A 15,253-nucleotide genomic window follows, 5' to 3' on the forward strand; every position below is an offset into this window, starting at 1 on the left:
TTATCAGTATTACCCGAGCCCGACCAAGCAAGGTCCTAGATCACGGTGGACCTCCCAAAGGTAAGAGAAAGACCTACGCACCAGTGACCAAGGACCCTTTCAAGTTTCCACGGCTTTGTCAGCACATGAACCAAGTAGGTTTCACCATATTCGTGGCTAGCATGATCACAGCTTGTCGGCTGCCGACCCCTGCTCTAACGGCAATGCCGCCCCCTAGTTTCTCAATAAGAATGAAAAGGGTGACGGTACGTGAGAAAGCAAGGTGGGCCTGACGCAGTGTGAGTCTGACGTGCGTCTTATGTCGCTGGAACGCCGGGTTCTGCCAGTGCGGGTGTGTTCAACTCAAACTTGTCTGGTTTGAACGTTCGAGACTAATCGAATGTTATGCTTGCTCATATCCGCGATTATAATCAGATGATGCTACATTGATGCTACGTGTACTCAAATGACAAAGTGCGCGTACCGTAACCATCGCAATTACATGCGTCGTCGGTTTAGCACGGCACTTATATCTGCTTAGTCGAGAGTATAAAATCTGAACATTTGATGGCACAACCATCGTTTCTCCACACCCCGAAAGATGACGGACTTCGATGAGCCAGAGGCCAAGCTTGAAGCTCTCTTGAGTCTTGGATATCATCAACTACTATGTACGCCAAGCAATCGCAGAATACAAGAATACCAGACATGAAGTCCCCAGTGCCGACGCAACAGCATTCTACCCCCTCTACCTGATGACAGATACATTCGCCTTCAAAAAGGCGATGAGGCTACTCGAAGGTGCATACCACTAATTGAGCTCAATACTGGCGTCCTCCAACATACGATGATGAATGTGAGTACCGACTGTGAATGATATCTACTCTGTTGCCGATTTCATTAGTTTGGTTTGAATTAAAACTGTGCGTGCACAGGGATTTCCTTGGAAGCACGCGTTGCAGATGTTCTAGACCAACACCTGGAAGGTCTTAGCGTGGATAAGCTGGCTGAAGCAGTCAACCTCGACGAGATCGAAATTGCACGCGTCTTACGAGCTTTGACCCTCATGGGCTGCTTTAAAGAAGGTAGTACGCATGCTGTTTGCTGACAATCGTCTCTGCAATATGTTGTGCGTTAAACAATCGAGCGAGGCGTCTTTGCAAACAATCGAGTATCTCTCATACTCAAATCATCGAACAACACTGGGTATTATACGCGACTTCATTCCCAGGGTGTCTCAAACGCCGCCCGAGTTTTCTACGATACTATGATCGACTTGCAAGATCACGTGAGGTTGACAATGCACCCCGGCTATTTGGCCTCCAGAAGCGGGGTATGAAGGGTAACAACTACGAAGTGATGCGAGACAACGTGAGTTTTCGCCATCACACTCCCCTTCACTACCCTGACACACTTCATAGGAAAAGAAATGCGATGTGTGTACGGGGTCATTTATCCTCGGTTGATGGCTCACAGAATCCAATGTATAGGATTTTCACAGAGCCATGCTTGGCCATAGTGTTATGATGGGCTCTTCTGCAGTGCTACACGATGTCGGATCTGGCATTGGAGCATCTTCCACCCCTTTGGCTGCAATGTTCCTTCACATCAGGATAACCGATCAAGATCTCCCAGAAGTCATGGTACGTGCACAAAATGTGAGCTCAGACATCCAGTGCTCATTAGTATTCCGGCACGCGCATCATTGATATCTGATTGGGCATGGCAGAAAAATTCTCCTGAGACATTCATTGATGGACACGTTGACTTCGTGCCAATCAAATTTTTGGAGGACATCTGTTGTTGGAAAGGATGTCTACTATGTAAGGGCCCATTTGTTCGCATTCCTCGCCGATATTTTGATAATCTTACTATATAGCTGAGGAACATCATCCACATGTGGTCGGACGCTGAGGCAGCCAAGATCCTTCGTAACATTTGCAAGGCAATGGGACCCAACAACTGAGTGCTAATTCGTGAGTCTTGCGGTTCAATCTGATCTTTTTCCTTCAAAGCCAATATCATGTACCAGATGATTGCGTGATATTTCACACATTGCAAGAACCTGGCGTAGGAGCCAACGGGTTAAGCGTCGTGAGTCTAGGAGTGCAGCCTGAGGTATTTTGAATCCATGATCCCCCAAGGTCCCTGAACTTATGTTACCGAACTTGGGGGTAGGCAGTCACAGGTCGTACCAAATGGACCTTTCTATGTGGTTTACTTTAGATTGCAAAGAACGAACCTTGGACGAACTGAAGATCATTGGGCAAGTTCCTTATAGTATACCTCGATCCGTTGGGGGATCATCGACTAGTGATAATTCACAGGACCGTTACTAGTCTAACACTCATCCGAGCTTATGATTTTGCAAATTCAACGATCGTGGAGTTCAGAGTCGCTCAGAGCTGATGCCAACAACAAAATTCCCAAATAAAATATTTAGCAAGTCGTAGTCATGTGCTTCATGGTGTGAGGATGATAATGTCATACTTCAGGTTGTTGCGTCTACCACCCATATCTTACACAATTGTGCGTCAGGTTCTTTGCTGGTTGCACACCCGTATTGACACTCAGCAGTTTGGTCTCGTTGTGACAGGAGCACACCCCGATCATCATTCCTAAGCGAATGCAGCATATTAAAAATGGATTGATTTCGCGTTGAAAAGTCCCCTTCCACTTCCCTTTGTTCGCGACCTCGCTGGCGTTCTTTGCGAGTTCGTAATGTGACTCCTCATCATGAGTTTTGCCACCGGCAGTACTCTTTTAGACTCGCTATTTTGCGTATCGTTGAAGAATTACCCGGATGACTACTTTGACGCCATTCAATGGGCATTCATCAAATCAACTCGGGCCGTCCAGTGGTGGTCGGCAGTCAACACCAATTTGCGGCCGGTCATAATTTGCTGTGACCAGCACCACAAAGCATCCAGGTACGGGCGATGATGGCTATCTGCAATTGCAAGAACTAGTCTCTGCGTTGAAGTGGTTCCATACGCTTCTCGGGTGAGGGGCTTTCTATGAACAGGCAATCATATGAACTCTGACTCTATACTTGACGTTTTCGTGGGTGTCGATGGGCGCTGCTGCAAAGGTTCTCACAGAAATGTACAACTCACCTTCGATACTCCTTATCACGCCTCTGAATCCAAGCTTTAGAGCTCGGTCTTTCACAAGACACCTTGGGCCGGCGCCGCCTTAGTCTACCATCCATCCCTCTCGATGAATGGCTCTCTAGATTTGACGGTTTCACTTCCAGATACTCTGGTGTCTTAGACCTCATAGAGATGCTTCGCAGGAATCCGCGCACGGGTGTATTTCTGTCGAGGGACTGGCAATGGTCATTCTACATTACCTATGAATACCTATGGTAGTCATGCTTTAGTGGATCAAAGATTGGCAGAGATATTGCTGGGTGTTTTAAGACTCCGTATTGGTAAATAGGTCAGCTACATGTTCTCCTTCTGTGCAGGTAAATACTCGAATCTCTTTCCTTCTTCGTGCTCCAAGAGTTGAAACTCGGGAATCGCATTGAACCAGCCCCCCATATCAGATCCAAGGCGTTTCTGTGTTCGAGCCGCATTTTCTGGGTCAATAAGACGTGGTCTCAGTCCACGAGCAGCAGCGGCCTGGTCCGCTAGCATTTGAACCTTGCAGCACTTTTCCATAGAGATGAAAAAGAAGACGGTAGATTCAATCGACTTAGTGGCGACAAGGATTCCGTGGTTCTACATGGAGGGACATGATAAGCAGGTGAGAACGTTTGACAGAGCTCTCAAATATACCTGGAGGATAACAGCCTGCAATGTTGTGAGTATTGACATAGGCATGTAAATCCGTACATCAACAAACCTTGTTTGGACCCAGGGCAGTCGCTATAGCCAGACCTTCCTCGCGGTCCTCGATGATGCCACGAAATTCACTATACAGTGAATGGTCCTATAGATTCATTGAGTGGGATATCTCTTTGAAAGCGATGAGCGCGAGATACCTCATAAAATGCACAGCTGTCCTGAGTAATGGGATCAAGGGGCACCCCAAGAGCGCTGAACGCCTTAGCGTGTATAGTGTGTGAATGCGCAGCACAGAGAATATCTGGGCGAGCTTCATGAACCGCTGAATGGATCATGTATGCCGACCGGTTGAGGAACCGGGAGGGTCCAGATTCCTTTTCCTGTATTTTCCCTTCGTGGTTCACGAGAAGGAGAAGCTCAGGCTGGATGAGCTTGAAGTGAACACCCTGTGGCAACTGGTGAATATCATGATTGTATCTTGGGACATTAATCGACTACCCAGGGGTTGACCCAGTAGCAATCTGGTCTGATAGGGTCCTTTCGACAAAGCAATTTAGAATGTCACGCACTCCATGTTATCAGTGTCAACTCTTACCCGGACAGTAATGTGTCCAGCGACGCCTTCATCATAGCCGTACTTTGCTGCGTTGCATGATGACGGGCGCTGCCTGTTACGATAAAACAATGGGCTCACCAAAGATACGGTATGCCTGAGCCAGGCGAAATTTCAGGAACGCTCGATGTTCGAGTGGGTCAGAGAAGGTCGGAGGAAGCGGTATGTTCTTCCGAGGCGGATAAACCTTCCCTGTCCTCGTAGAAATGTTGCTGGTGTCCCTCGATGGTGCAGTCATGATAACAGTGGATGTGGGATTGTAAACGAGAGTTCTGTGATAGGCCTGAACTTCTATCGTTATTTAACCGTATCAACGAGCGCCTGCAAGTTTGATCATATACCATCGATACCACCATTACAGATCCAGGCCAATCCAAATGAAGCAGATGCGGCACAACTGTGGGCGTAACTCCACAACTGCGGCTTTGAACCTGTGGCGTTCATCACATGCACAAGCCAGCTTATCGCACCCATACACAAGAACAATGTGCTATGGTGCGCGTCAGTTAGGCATCACCAGTTTGGTGCTCATGATGTCCTACCACCTCGAAAAAATATCAGAATTCTATTGGCAAGTATGCACAACTCGTGCTCTACAACCCTGGTCTTGTATTAATAAATATGACAGTATGCCAGCCTTGCAAAGGCTCTCACAAAAATGCACAACTTACCACCATCATCTCTGATACTCCATATCACGCCTCCGAATCCAAGCTTGAGAGTTCGGTCTTTCGTGAGATACCTTAGTCTATCATTCATAATTCTATCCCTCCCGATGAATGGCTCTCCATATTTGACGGTTTCGCCTCCAGATATTCTGGTGACCGGCCGTCTTAGACCTCATAGAGATGCTTCGCGGGAATCCATGCATGGGTATGATGGAACGGGCACGGACTGCTAGGGAAACCCAAGGCCAAACCTCTAGCAGGAGGCTGCGGCTCGATCTATCGAGGACCAATTACAACAGTAACATTGTCAACAGTGAACACACTGCAAGACTACGAGCCAGGACTCCTGCTACTGCACTAGGACCCCTGGCACTACCAAGGGCCCAGAGTGTATTCTATGTTAGTTCGAGATACGAGAACGTACATAGAATTAGATCTATGCGGCGATACGGCTTTTCGCGTTCCCACACTTCTTGCTTCATACTATCACTTAGCACTCACAAGTCATTCTCTGCAACTTCACGCTTGTTTTGTTGCCTCTATCTTATAGATAAAATCAGTTCTAATCATTATGCCTCGTATTCGGAATGATCCCAACCTGAACATCTGTCCTGACTATGCCTCAGAGGATTTCACCAACACATGAGCACAATTTGTCAACGATACTACGACTGAGGAGCAAGCAATCCAGTTGCTTAGGAACATCTGGCAGGCTAACAACATACTGGACAAATGCTTGTGGCAGCAGCAAGTAGAAGACAACAGAGATGAACAGGAGCACCAGCAACGCATGGATAAAGACAAGCAAGAGCGTCTGAATCAAGAATGCATTAACGAAGAAGAAGAAACACGCAAAGAAGAGTGCAAGAAGAACAAGTTCAAGTATATCCCAATTCTATGGAACTCAGGTATCCCAAACAATCAGTCCGTTACCCCTTGCTTGTATGCCCTGCGCAAGTTGGACAAAGGGGAATACTTAGAGCTATGGTACTTCATGAACGATGGATTGGATGAGGCATCCAACTCAAAGACTACAGATGACGATGCCATGATTCTGTTGACTCTGGCTGATGGTTCAAACACTTGGGTCTCTGCTGCTTCAACTTGCAACACGTGTTTGGTCATCAAGGATGAGGACTTGTCCTTCGAAGAATTCTGCCAAGCATGCCCTCGCTTTTTAGAGGCTTTAGAGGACACCAACTGGCCACAAGACTGGATGAGAATGATGGCTCTCTTCTGGAGGAACTTGCAGGTCCACAAGTACCGGTCGCTTTGAGATCCGCTAGCACAGAAAACTCTGTTAGTATACCAAGCGGAACAATGCAAACACTGGCACGTTGTTGCCAAGTCCCCAGTGGGCCCTTATGACATTTCGGTCATCAATGAAGTTGTTCTTGAGGAGACTAGGACCAAGGTGTATTGGGAGGATTGCCACAAGAAAGACAATGCCTGTGATTACAAGGTCAGTGTCTATTGATTCGTCATCATTGGGTTCACTCACTCATCAAAAATTTGCTTTTCTCACTCTTAAAATTATACATCTCGACTCACATCGAAATGATTACCTTTGCCATGTGCATCTTGCCACATGCCTCTTGCCACATGCCACATGCTTCATGCCTCACTTTCTGTCTCAGACTGATCGCCATGTCAGTTCATCATCAAGACAACATGACTTCAAAGAGTCGCACAAGCATTCAGCCTCTCCAGAGCATGGCTACAGAGCCAAAAGACCGCGCCAGGATTTTTGCACAGGCACAGGCAGGGGAGTCCTCTCTGCCTGTGCCATGTGTCTTGGATGAAACCCCCACCATATTATCAAGTGCAAGGCAGTCAAGCTCTGGGACGAGTCTCACAACACTCTCTGTGCGCAAGTTAGCAGAGTACTCACCATGCGAGACGGAAAACCTGTCTGCAGCAACTGGCAGCGGATCAGCGGTTGTGCAGACGTCACTCACGACCACAGGCACTTTTGTTCAGGGTGCGGGCTCTCAACTCACGGAGCTCAGTCATGTCCTCAAGCGCAGAAGGCATGAGGCACTTACTCCTTACAATCCCAACGCTTGGGAAGTGGCACTCGTCGCAGTGGGACTCAGTGACAGATACTCACATATCCCTGAAGGTCTTCATCGGGGCTTTGTACTGGACATTCCTAATATTAAAATCACACAAGCACCTCCTAACAAAGAGTCTGTTGCTACATACCAACAAAATTTTCTTTCTATTGTACAAACCAAACTTGAGAAAGGAAGGTACATTGGACCCTTTCAGTCATCTCCTTTCTCTATTATTCCCAAGCCAGGACGTCCCGGTCATTATTGCATTATTCAAAACTATTCATTTCCTCACACTCCCTTGCAAAAATTTCCCAATGTGTCTATCAACTCTTACATTAATCCTGATAATTTTCCCAGTACATGGGGAACATTTCATGTGCTCACGCTCACTATCAGCTGCTTACCGCCAGGTTCACAAATTGCTATCAGAGATGTGGCAGAGGCATACCGCACAGTCCCTATCCACCTGTCACAATGGCCAGGAGTAGTGGTGCGGATTTCTGAAGATCAATTCTGTATTGACACCTGCATGTGTTTTGGTCTCTCTCCCTCAGCCGGGGCTTATGGGAATCTGGCTGATGCAGGGCTTGACCTATTTCGGGCAAAAGGCATTGGACTGAACTCAAGATGGGTTAATGATCACCTTTTCATTCAGATACTCAAGGAATTCATTGAAGAGTACAATGTCAAGAGAAAGCAATGGCACAAAGAAATCACTGACAGGGGAATGCATCACGATGGAGGTAGAATTTGGTTTGGGGGGCATGTATTCGAGGGTGGCACACTGGAAGAGTTTGATGAAGACTGCTGATTCCCTATCACAGATCTCTCCAGAGCTTCTTCAAGGTCCATTGAAGAAGGCCGATTTTCATGTAATATGTCAGACATTGACAGTGTGTCAGAAGATCTCGATATTCCTTGGGAAAAGCTTAAAGACAAGCCCTTCGCCTATGCTAATCCCTACATTGGTATCATGTGGGACCTGGAACACGACAAGGTGTATCTCACAGAAGAAAAGAAGCATAAGTATCTCTCAGCAATCTGAGCCTGGCAACAATGTGACACACATGTTCTTCTTGACATACAACAACTGTATGGCAAGTTGTTACATACAACGCTTGTTATCCCAAAAGGACGTGCATATCTCACATCGCTTGAGGCTATGCTTCATCTTGCCTTCATTAATCCGTTTCTCCCACGACGACCAGTCAAAACTCTCGAAGCAGATCTTTGTTGGTGGACCGCGTTATTACAGTCATCTTTTGTTGGCTGTTCAATACCCAAGCCACTCACCCTGTATGACCCAGCAGCATACTCAGATGCCAGCTCGGGCATTGGAATTGCTATCATCATTGGTAATAGATGGTGAGCATGGCATCTACACAAAGGTTGGCAAACACTCAACAGTCAAAAAGATATTGGCTGGGCAGAAGCAGTTGGATTCGAGCTTCTCACTATCCACATCATTGGAATGGGAGGATCAGAGAGGAATTTTCGGGTCTATGGAGACAACCAGGGCATCATTGAAGGTTGGTGAAATGGACACAGCAGGAGCAAGGCCGTCAATTCAGTCTTCAAACAAATTTTTAATCTTATCTACGATTCCGACACACCTTACTCGTTCCATCCAGCCTATATCATGAGCAAGTGCAATCCAGCAGGTGAACCTTCATGAGGAATCTATAGCAGCACAGAATTCCTCCTCCCCTACATTCCCATCCTGCTCGAACTTCAATCTTTCATCTTTGACCCGTTCATCACACCCACAGACTCCTTGAACCATAGTGCAGTCATCCCTGAGAATGTTGTTAGCCACCATTCCAACGAGGGTCACAGCAACGACTTCTGCTCCAGCTCTGATTTGCTCTTCCTCATCAGGCAGGAACAGCAGCGCCATGAGCAATAACTCTCGTTTTAAAGCCACACTCCCAACAGAACTCACAGCCAAACCACAACCCTACAAGAAAGGGTTAGTTCCAGCAGCTTCACAGTTGCGACCTCACTGTTTAGCACACGAACGGTTAAAGCTTTGGTATCCAGTGAAGACGAGGATGGCTGCAGGTTCAGACAAGAACTTTCTTTCAATAACGGAGGAAGACTTAGAGAGAGTACTCACTGTCATGAATCTATCATGGGCGGAAGGCACAAGAGAATGCCACAGCGTGGGTCTTCTTGTTTTTCACGTCTTCTGTGATGAAAGATTGGTCCCGGAAGAGCAACATTGTCCTGTTGACACGCAGACAGTCCTGAACTTTGTATCAAGCTGCGCTGGCTCGTACTCAGGAAAAACACTCACCAACTATGTTTATGCCATCAAAGCATGGCACACATTGCATGGCCAAGCTTGGAATGTCAATCAGGATCAGCTGAATGTGTCGTTAGATGGCGCAATGAAAGTTACCCCTCCCTCATCTAAACGCACCAGGAGAGAACTGTTTACAGTGAAGCTCATCCTTGAGATCCGTTCACACCTTGACCTAGGAACTCTGCTCGACGCTGCAATATACACATGTTTAACAACAGCATTCTATGCATTATGTCAACTAGGAGAACTCACCACGAAGACCATAAAAGGTTTTGATCCAGAGAAGCACGTTAAACATGCAGACGTAGAATTTGATGTTGAGGACAGGCATCATTTCCACGCTACCAAGATATTTCTACCACACACCAAGGTGTCCACAGTGGGGGAAAGCGTTCACTGGGCACAACAAGACAATCAGATGGATCCTAAAGATGCGCTGCTCCATCACTTCGCAATAAATGATCCCCAAATCAATGATCACCTTTTTACATGGAAGCATGCCAAAGGACCAAGGCCATTGACGCGGAACGAATTCTTGAAGCAGATTAGCAGCATTGTGAAAAGAGCTGGTCTAGGGAATCTCAAGGGACATGGCTTGCGCATAGGCGGGACACTGGAATATTTACTTCACGGAATCCCCTTCGACGTGGTGAAATCAATAGGAAGATGGTCCAGTGAAGCTTTCACCATATATCTGCGCAAACATGTGCTAATATTAGCACCATATCTTCAAGAGTCACCAGTGCTCGAAGGATTCACCAGATATACAATGCCTCCAGCGCACTAATCAGTACGTCTCTATCTCCTTTTTGCCTCACCCTTCTCCTTGTGAGGTAGGAGTCCATGCTGCACCTGACGCGTCGCAGGGCTCCTTTGGGCTTGTTGGGAATCATGGCTCATCATGGTCTTTCCTCCAGGTTCGAAATGGTGTTTCGGGTCATGAACCCTTCGGGTTCAAGCCCAAATAGCTTCAAATGTATCATTGCTACTATTTGTATGATCAGCAATTATTTACTATAAATAAAGAGCTGATCTCCTGTGACTCACCACGAAAACTAACAGCAACGCATAGACCCTACTACAATGTTTCTGTAGAGGAAATGACAACAGTCATTTTACATTACTTAGCCATATTTTAGTGGATCAAGGACTGGTATGGATATTGTGAGGTGCTTCAAGACTCTGTATTGATGAATAGGTCAGCTACATCAAGAGGTGAGTGAAACCTTAATTCCCAACATGGGGCTCGTTGTTATATAATCTACAAAACCTTAATATACAGCCACTTGAAGTTTCGAGAGCAGTGTTCTGAGTTCCTCGACAGCGGTCTAGGATCTTAATAAATTCTTTAACTGAACACTGTAAGGCCCCCATTTTTGCTACTTAAGAACACATATAGATAGTCAGATTGATGAGATCAAAGTGTGCAATGACGCTACTAGCCAAATCAATGTTTCCAGTTGTAAAAATTGAGAACATGTGACCAATATAATGCGATGTGTCAATATTGATATGACGCACCTCATACATGTATTGACGCGCCTCATCTCTCTCCCTCACACCATCATCAGTAACAACTTGTTCATTTTTGCATACTCTCATTCATTATGTATTCTATGTTGCATGCACACACTCAGTCCAATTTCTCAGCACATTACGAAAACTCGGCTCCCATCAGAAATGAGGCGCATATAGCCACCTCGCATCAAACAACGGTCTTCATCGGATCAGACCCCAATACAGATTCATCAGCGTCTGGGCATTCTAATAGCCCAGGCATAGACTTCAACATACAATTATCGGAAGATACCATGGCATACTCGCAAGATTTCCCTAACTTATTGCCTCCTTCTTGAGGTCCCAGCTCGTACTGGGGCCAATCAGATTCAGACTCGCAAGGCTCATCTTCTCTCTTGGTCCCTGATTCCGAGATTAATATTGAGGAACAACTATTAATAAACACGCCAGACTCGCTCTACAATGTGTACATGGCTAAGGTACTACCGGTAACCATCGGTACCCAACAACGATGGAGGCTGCTCTGCCCTGACTGCCAAGAATGGGTCTAAATGAGCATATCATCCCAACTTCCTCTCTGATATCCTGGGCAGTTCAGCTTGTTGAGCAGCCATTGAGGCAGCCGCAAGTGCATCAAGGCATCAACTGACAAAAACAAACCTGTGCTTGATTGGACCGTGTCTGATGCACCTTTGTCTCGTTCCCTGAGTCTTACGTCTGATCACAGGTATGTTTCGTTTTGGCTTTAATACGTACTTACATCATATGCCTGCAGACCTCGTCGTGCTCTCTCACCTGCACCTGCTCTTAATAGTGTCTGCACTGGAGTTCCTGTCGTCTGGCCAGAGGACCTCCACCCTTTCATTATGCTCTTTCCTTGGGAGCACTATCACAATGGCCCAGACGCCCTACCCTTCTTCATAGACACTCGAAATCCTAGTGCTCTTCGCCTCCAGTCTAAGCACTGCTTGTCATATGGTACTCCCTGTGATGAATGCACTGAGATCCCTCTTCACGTCGAATGTCTGGCAGACATTGCACACACTCCAAAAGCACACACTAACTACAAATTTTTAGGTCTTGCACATGTGCAGGATGTTGCAAGGACTTACGCAGAACAAATCAAGCAGTTGAAGCTGCAGGTACATCTGCTTTATTTATTTTTTGTGTACATACTAACTCTGATTAGCAGCTGAATGATTTGCGCAAGTATATGAGTGCGCTCACGCAGCTCGATGACTACAATCGACTGCTCATGGCTGTATCCGAACGAGACATTCCTCACCTTCAACAGATTATCAACATTGCTTTACGCAACGGTGCCAGTATCCGTCAGATAGTCAATAAACTAGAGGATGCCCTTGAGGGCGCATACCATCCTCGGGGGTATGATGCGACTGACCTGGATATTGCCACCCTTATCTACAGGCTTGGTGGTCATCAACTTCTCTTCGCACTGAACCAGAAACTTGCTATCCCTTCCCTTTGCACACTCCACACTCAAGGAGATGGCCGTCCATTTCAGCAAGTACAACAAGGTTGGTGGTCTATGTTGGAAACACTCACACCTTGTCAACCCTGTTCTCTGCACTTACGAATCTGCAGTCAACATTGCTCAGAAGATCCATGACAGTCATGTCCATCTGGGCAAGGAACTAACTGTTATGGGGGCCTCATGTTTTGGCCGGGACGAAATATTCCCCATCTTAGCTGCTCCCACTTGCAAGAGCGAGAATGCCAATGACATGGAGCAGATCCTCACTAAAGCCATTGATCGATGGAACACCACTGGGGCAGCGGCACAGGTTGGACCAGTCTGGTCAGTTGCCACTGATGGCGATGCTACTCACCACACTGCTGGCCATAGGCTGTTCGTCAAGAGTCCGCTCTCTGAGAGTTCGGATTTGTATGGTACACTCATCAACATGCTGGGATTGAATCTGTTCACAGGCGATAATGAGGTGATGCTTGATTTCGACTTCAAACACATATTCAAGCATAAGTCACTGCTTTTGCTTACATTGAATGCTTAATAATCAGCTTAAACACAGGCATATGCACTCTCCTTCAATCTCCTGCGGGTGTCGTGCTCAATAATGGTCGCATCATTAACTCAATGATGCTTGCATGGTATCTCGTGTGGCTACCTGCCTTTGACGAAGCAGCTGTCACCAAACTTCTCTACCCAGATGATCCTCAAGATGTCCCTTGTGCAGTCGAGCTCATGCTTGCCATTATCGAGTTCTCCAAATCTCGGCATGCCATTGTCAACGACTCATTTTCGACCAATATCGACACTCACACAGATCTCCAATCAATCGCTCTTCTTAGTGCTCTTCTAGAGTCCATCCTCCTGCCTTTTACCAATCTTTCTCTCTCCCTATCCGAACAATTCATGCTGCTCAGTCGGTACTCTCATCTTGCTTTCGCCTTCTTCCACACGCATCAACGGTCATTCATGTCCTATCAATTATATTATGACCTACAGATGATGGTAAAGAATTCTGCATTCTGCCTCACTAAGCAACAAGCACTGGACCCACACGCTCCTTTTTTCCTTGGGGATGTTGGGGATGATCCCCTCGAGATTCTTTTCGTGCGCACACGCATGATTGGGGGCCATAATTCTGCATCTTCATATGCTCAGGCTCTTGATCATTTAGGAGCTGCGAAGGATATTGATGCTGTCTTCAGGCATCACCCAGAACTTGACCCAGGCCACTGGCGCCTCAAACTTACATGTCAGGAAGGCATTGATCATATCAATCGTGAGGTCTGGAAGGGCGATATTATCTCTGGCTGGTGTGATCTGCCATTGGCATGGCACAATGGTCATGACGCAGCCCTTTCCATCCTCACCATGTCCCAGCTCCAGCCAACTCATTATTCGTTCAGGGAGCTTTTCAGTGTACCTGGTGTCGATATGCTTTGTCCATTTGGACAGAACAGGTACCTTGGAATAACCATGGACGATGACCTTGAGGATACCAGTGAAGTTCCTAATATTCCTCCTCCTGTTGTGATCGCCCCTCCCTCTCAGTGTCTAGAGACAGTCTTAGTAGACAAGGATCACGACCACACTAACCATGCAGTTGCTGATCTTGGGGTCTTGGCAGGAGGCGATGACGATGAAGAAATGATGCTCATGTTCCAAGAGTCATTGATTGACGAATCCTTCACTGATGTCCCTGCTCCCTCCTCATCTTCTCAGCACATCTCTCATGACCCTTCGACCCCTGCTTTGCCACAAGGGCCTGGAATACACCCTGAAGATTACCTCCTATACAAAGGACGGTGGATCCACAAGCAGATGATATGCCGTCTTGTGATCAACAAGGATTTTATTTCCAAGTCCCTTAATCGACTTGAGCATGTCCGTGGAGGTTATACTAAAGTTAACAAACGTGTTGATGTATCTGTGGGTTGTATCACTGATCACAATCTCTTTCTCGTTGGGGACATTTTTCTCACTGTCCTTCATTCCGGTCGCACTCTTTCAATTGGCATACTTCATTCTACCACTGCCAGCCTCAACAACATCTCCTGCATGTCAATCAACATGACAATGATGAAGGCATTGCGAACTATGGCTAAGATAACTGGTCAACTACTCAGTCTTGTGGCAACTAACCCTTCTTCTGACAGCTCTCAATCATTTTTATGGGATGGCGGATACATCAAAGCACGTTCCATCATTCAAGGAACATCGGAGTATACAGAACGTGTCATTATGGTCACCGTTCCTGGTTCCCTCGTTGAACCAGTCAACCCTGAGGCTACTTTCATTTGCTTGAAGGACAACATCAATACTGACAAGTTCACTCAAGTGAATGGTGGCCAAAGTACTTGGAAGATCTCTCAGGACGCAATGCAAGCAGCTTGCAAACTCCTCTGGGCCAAAGCCAACAAATTGAAGGTCAACCTGAAGTCTATCGCGGCTGTCATGTCATCAGATCCAAATATGTTCCCTTACCGACTAGCAGACAGTATGTTTTGTGTTTGTGGTTTGTGCTTTGTTTTCTAACCATAAGTTTATATTGTCAGGCACTCCAGCAGTCATTTCTGTTGAGGCCAGCAGCCAACTCACAGCATCCAAAGGGGAATGCATCATAATGTGTCCACTTTGCGACGCCAAGGTCCTTGACATGCGGGATCACATAGGTTGCCATATACTACACACAATGACCAACACTCCTGAGGAGCTACCTTTGAAGCAAGAGGTGAGTTTTTTTCTATATCTATTATCTTCCTTTACTAACTTATCGTAACCAGGTTGGTCTTACAAGCCCGTGTGGATTCTGCAGTTGTTCTGGAGTGCCTGA

General features: G+C 46.6%; 5 protein-coding genes across 5 annotated transcripts; 4 read left to right on the top strand and 1 right to left on the bottom strand.

The window, feature by feature from the left end:
• Positions 1-580: 580 nt before the first annotated feature.
• Positions 581-1,945, top strand: BJ212DRAFT_1588637 (uncharacterized protein; the record flags this gene model as incomplete). Its single annotated transcript, XM_041342436.1, has 7 exons — positions 581-650; positions 742-780; positions 915-1,067; positions 1,211-1,350; positions 1,401-1,415; positions 1,470-1,622; positions 1,859-1,945. The coding sequence occupies 7 exons, from the start codon at positions 581-583 to the stop codon at positions 1,943-1,945; spliced, it is 657 nt and encodes a 218-aa protein (XP_041191421.1).
• On the top strand, positions 1,898-2,504 carry BJ212DRAFT_1366429 (uncharacterized protein). The gene is made up of 4 exons (XM_041336101.1): positions 1,898-1,955; positions 2,012-2,073; positions 2,124-2,421; positions 2,475-2,504. Exon 3 carries the CDS (start codon positions 2,136-2,138, stop codon positions 2,316-2,318), a length of 183 nt encoding a protein of 60 aa, XP_041191422.1. The 5' UTR covers positions 1,898-1,955; positions 2,012-2,073; positions 2,124-2,135; the 3' UTR covers positions 2,319-2,421; positions 2,475-2,504.
• An 838-nt stretch (positions 2,505-3,342) lies between these two features.
• BJ212DRAFT_404209 (class II aldolase/adducin domain-containing protein) lies at positions 3,343-4,863 on the bottom strand. The gene is made up of 7 exons (XM_041343118.1): positions 4,465-4,863; positions 4,366-4,412; positions 4,269-4,307; positions 3,968-4,216; positions 3,829-3,915; positions 3,762-3,776; positions 3,343-3,704 (listed from the first exon to the last, which is right to left on the bottom strand). The coding sequence occupies exons 1-7, from the start codon at positions 4,619-4,621 to the stop codon at positions 3,426-3,428; spliced, it is 873 nt and encodes a 290-aa protein (XP_041191423.1). The 5' UTR covers positions 4,622-4,863; the 3' UTR covers positions 3,343-3,425.
• Positions 4,864-5,231: 368 nt separating this feature from the next.
• On the top strand, positions 5,232-6,327 carry BJ212DRAFT_1588639 (uncharacterized protein; the record flags this gene model as incomplete). Its single annotated transcript, XM_041342437.1, has 2 exons — positions 5,232-5,450; positions 5,764-6,327. The coding sequence occupies 2 exons, from the start codon at positions 5,232-5,234 to the stop codon at positions 6,325-6,327; spliced, it is 783 nt and encodes a 260-aa protein (XP_041191424.1).
• Positions 6,328-11,797: 5,470 nt separating this feature from the next.
• BJ212DRAFT_1482561 (uncharacterized protein) lies at positions 11,798-15,253 on the top strand (the record flags this gene model as incomplete). The annotated part of the gene is made up of 6 exons (XM_041340439.1): positions 11,798-12,073; positions 12,124-12,469; positions 12,537-12,933; positions 12,972-14,917; positions 14,976-15,151; positions 15,218-15,253. 6 exons carry the CDS (start codon positions 11,798-11,800, stop codon positions 15,251-15,253), a joined length of 3,177 nt encoding a protein of 1,058 aa, XP_041191425.1.

This window comes from Suillus subaureus, assembly GCF_016647635.1.
Source record: "Suillus subaureus strain MN1 chromosome Unknown BJ212scaffold_23, whole genome shotgun sequence".
Lineage (NCBI taxonomy): Eukaryota > Fungi > Basidiomycota > Agaricomycetes > Boletales > Suillaceae > Suillus > Suillus subaureus.

Coding starts and splice junctions, on each gene's coding strand:
- BJ212DRAFT_1366429 (XM_041336101.1), top strand. CDS start 2,136: ATGTTACCGAACTTGGGGGTAGGCAGTCACAGGTCGTACCAAATGGAC.
- BJ212DRAFT_404209 (XM_041343118.1), bottom strand. CDS start 4,621: ATGACTGCACCATCGAGGGACACCAGCAACATTTCTACGAGGACAGGG. Junction 4,308..4,365: donor CTGGACACATTACTGTCCGG/GTAAGAGTTGAC, acceptor CTTTGTCGAAAG/GACCCTATCAGACCAGATTG. Junction 3,916..3,967: donor ACAGCTGTGCATTTTATGAG/GTATCTCGCGCT, acceptor ATGAATCTATAG/GACCATTCACTGTATAGTGA.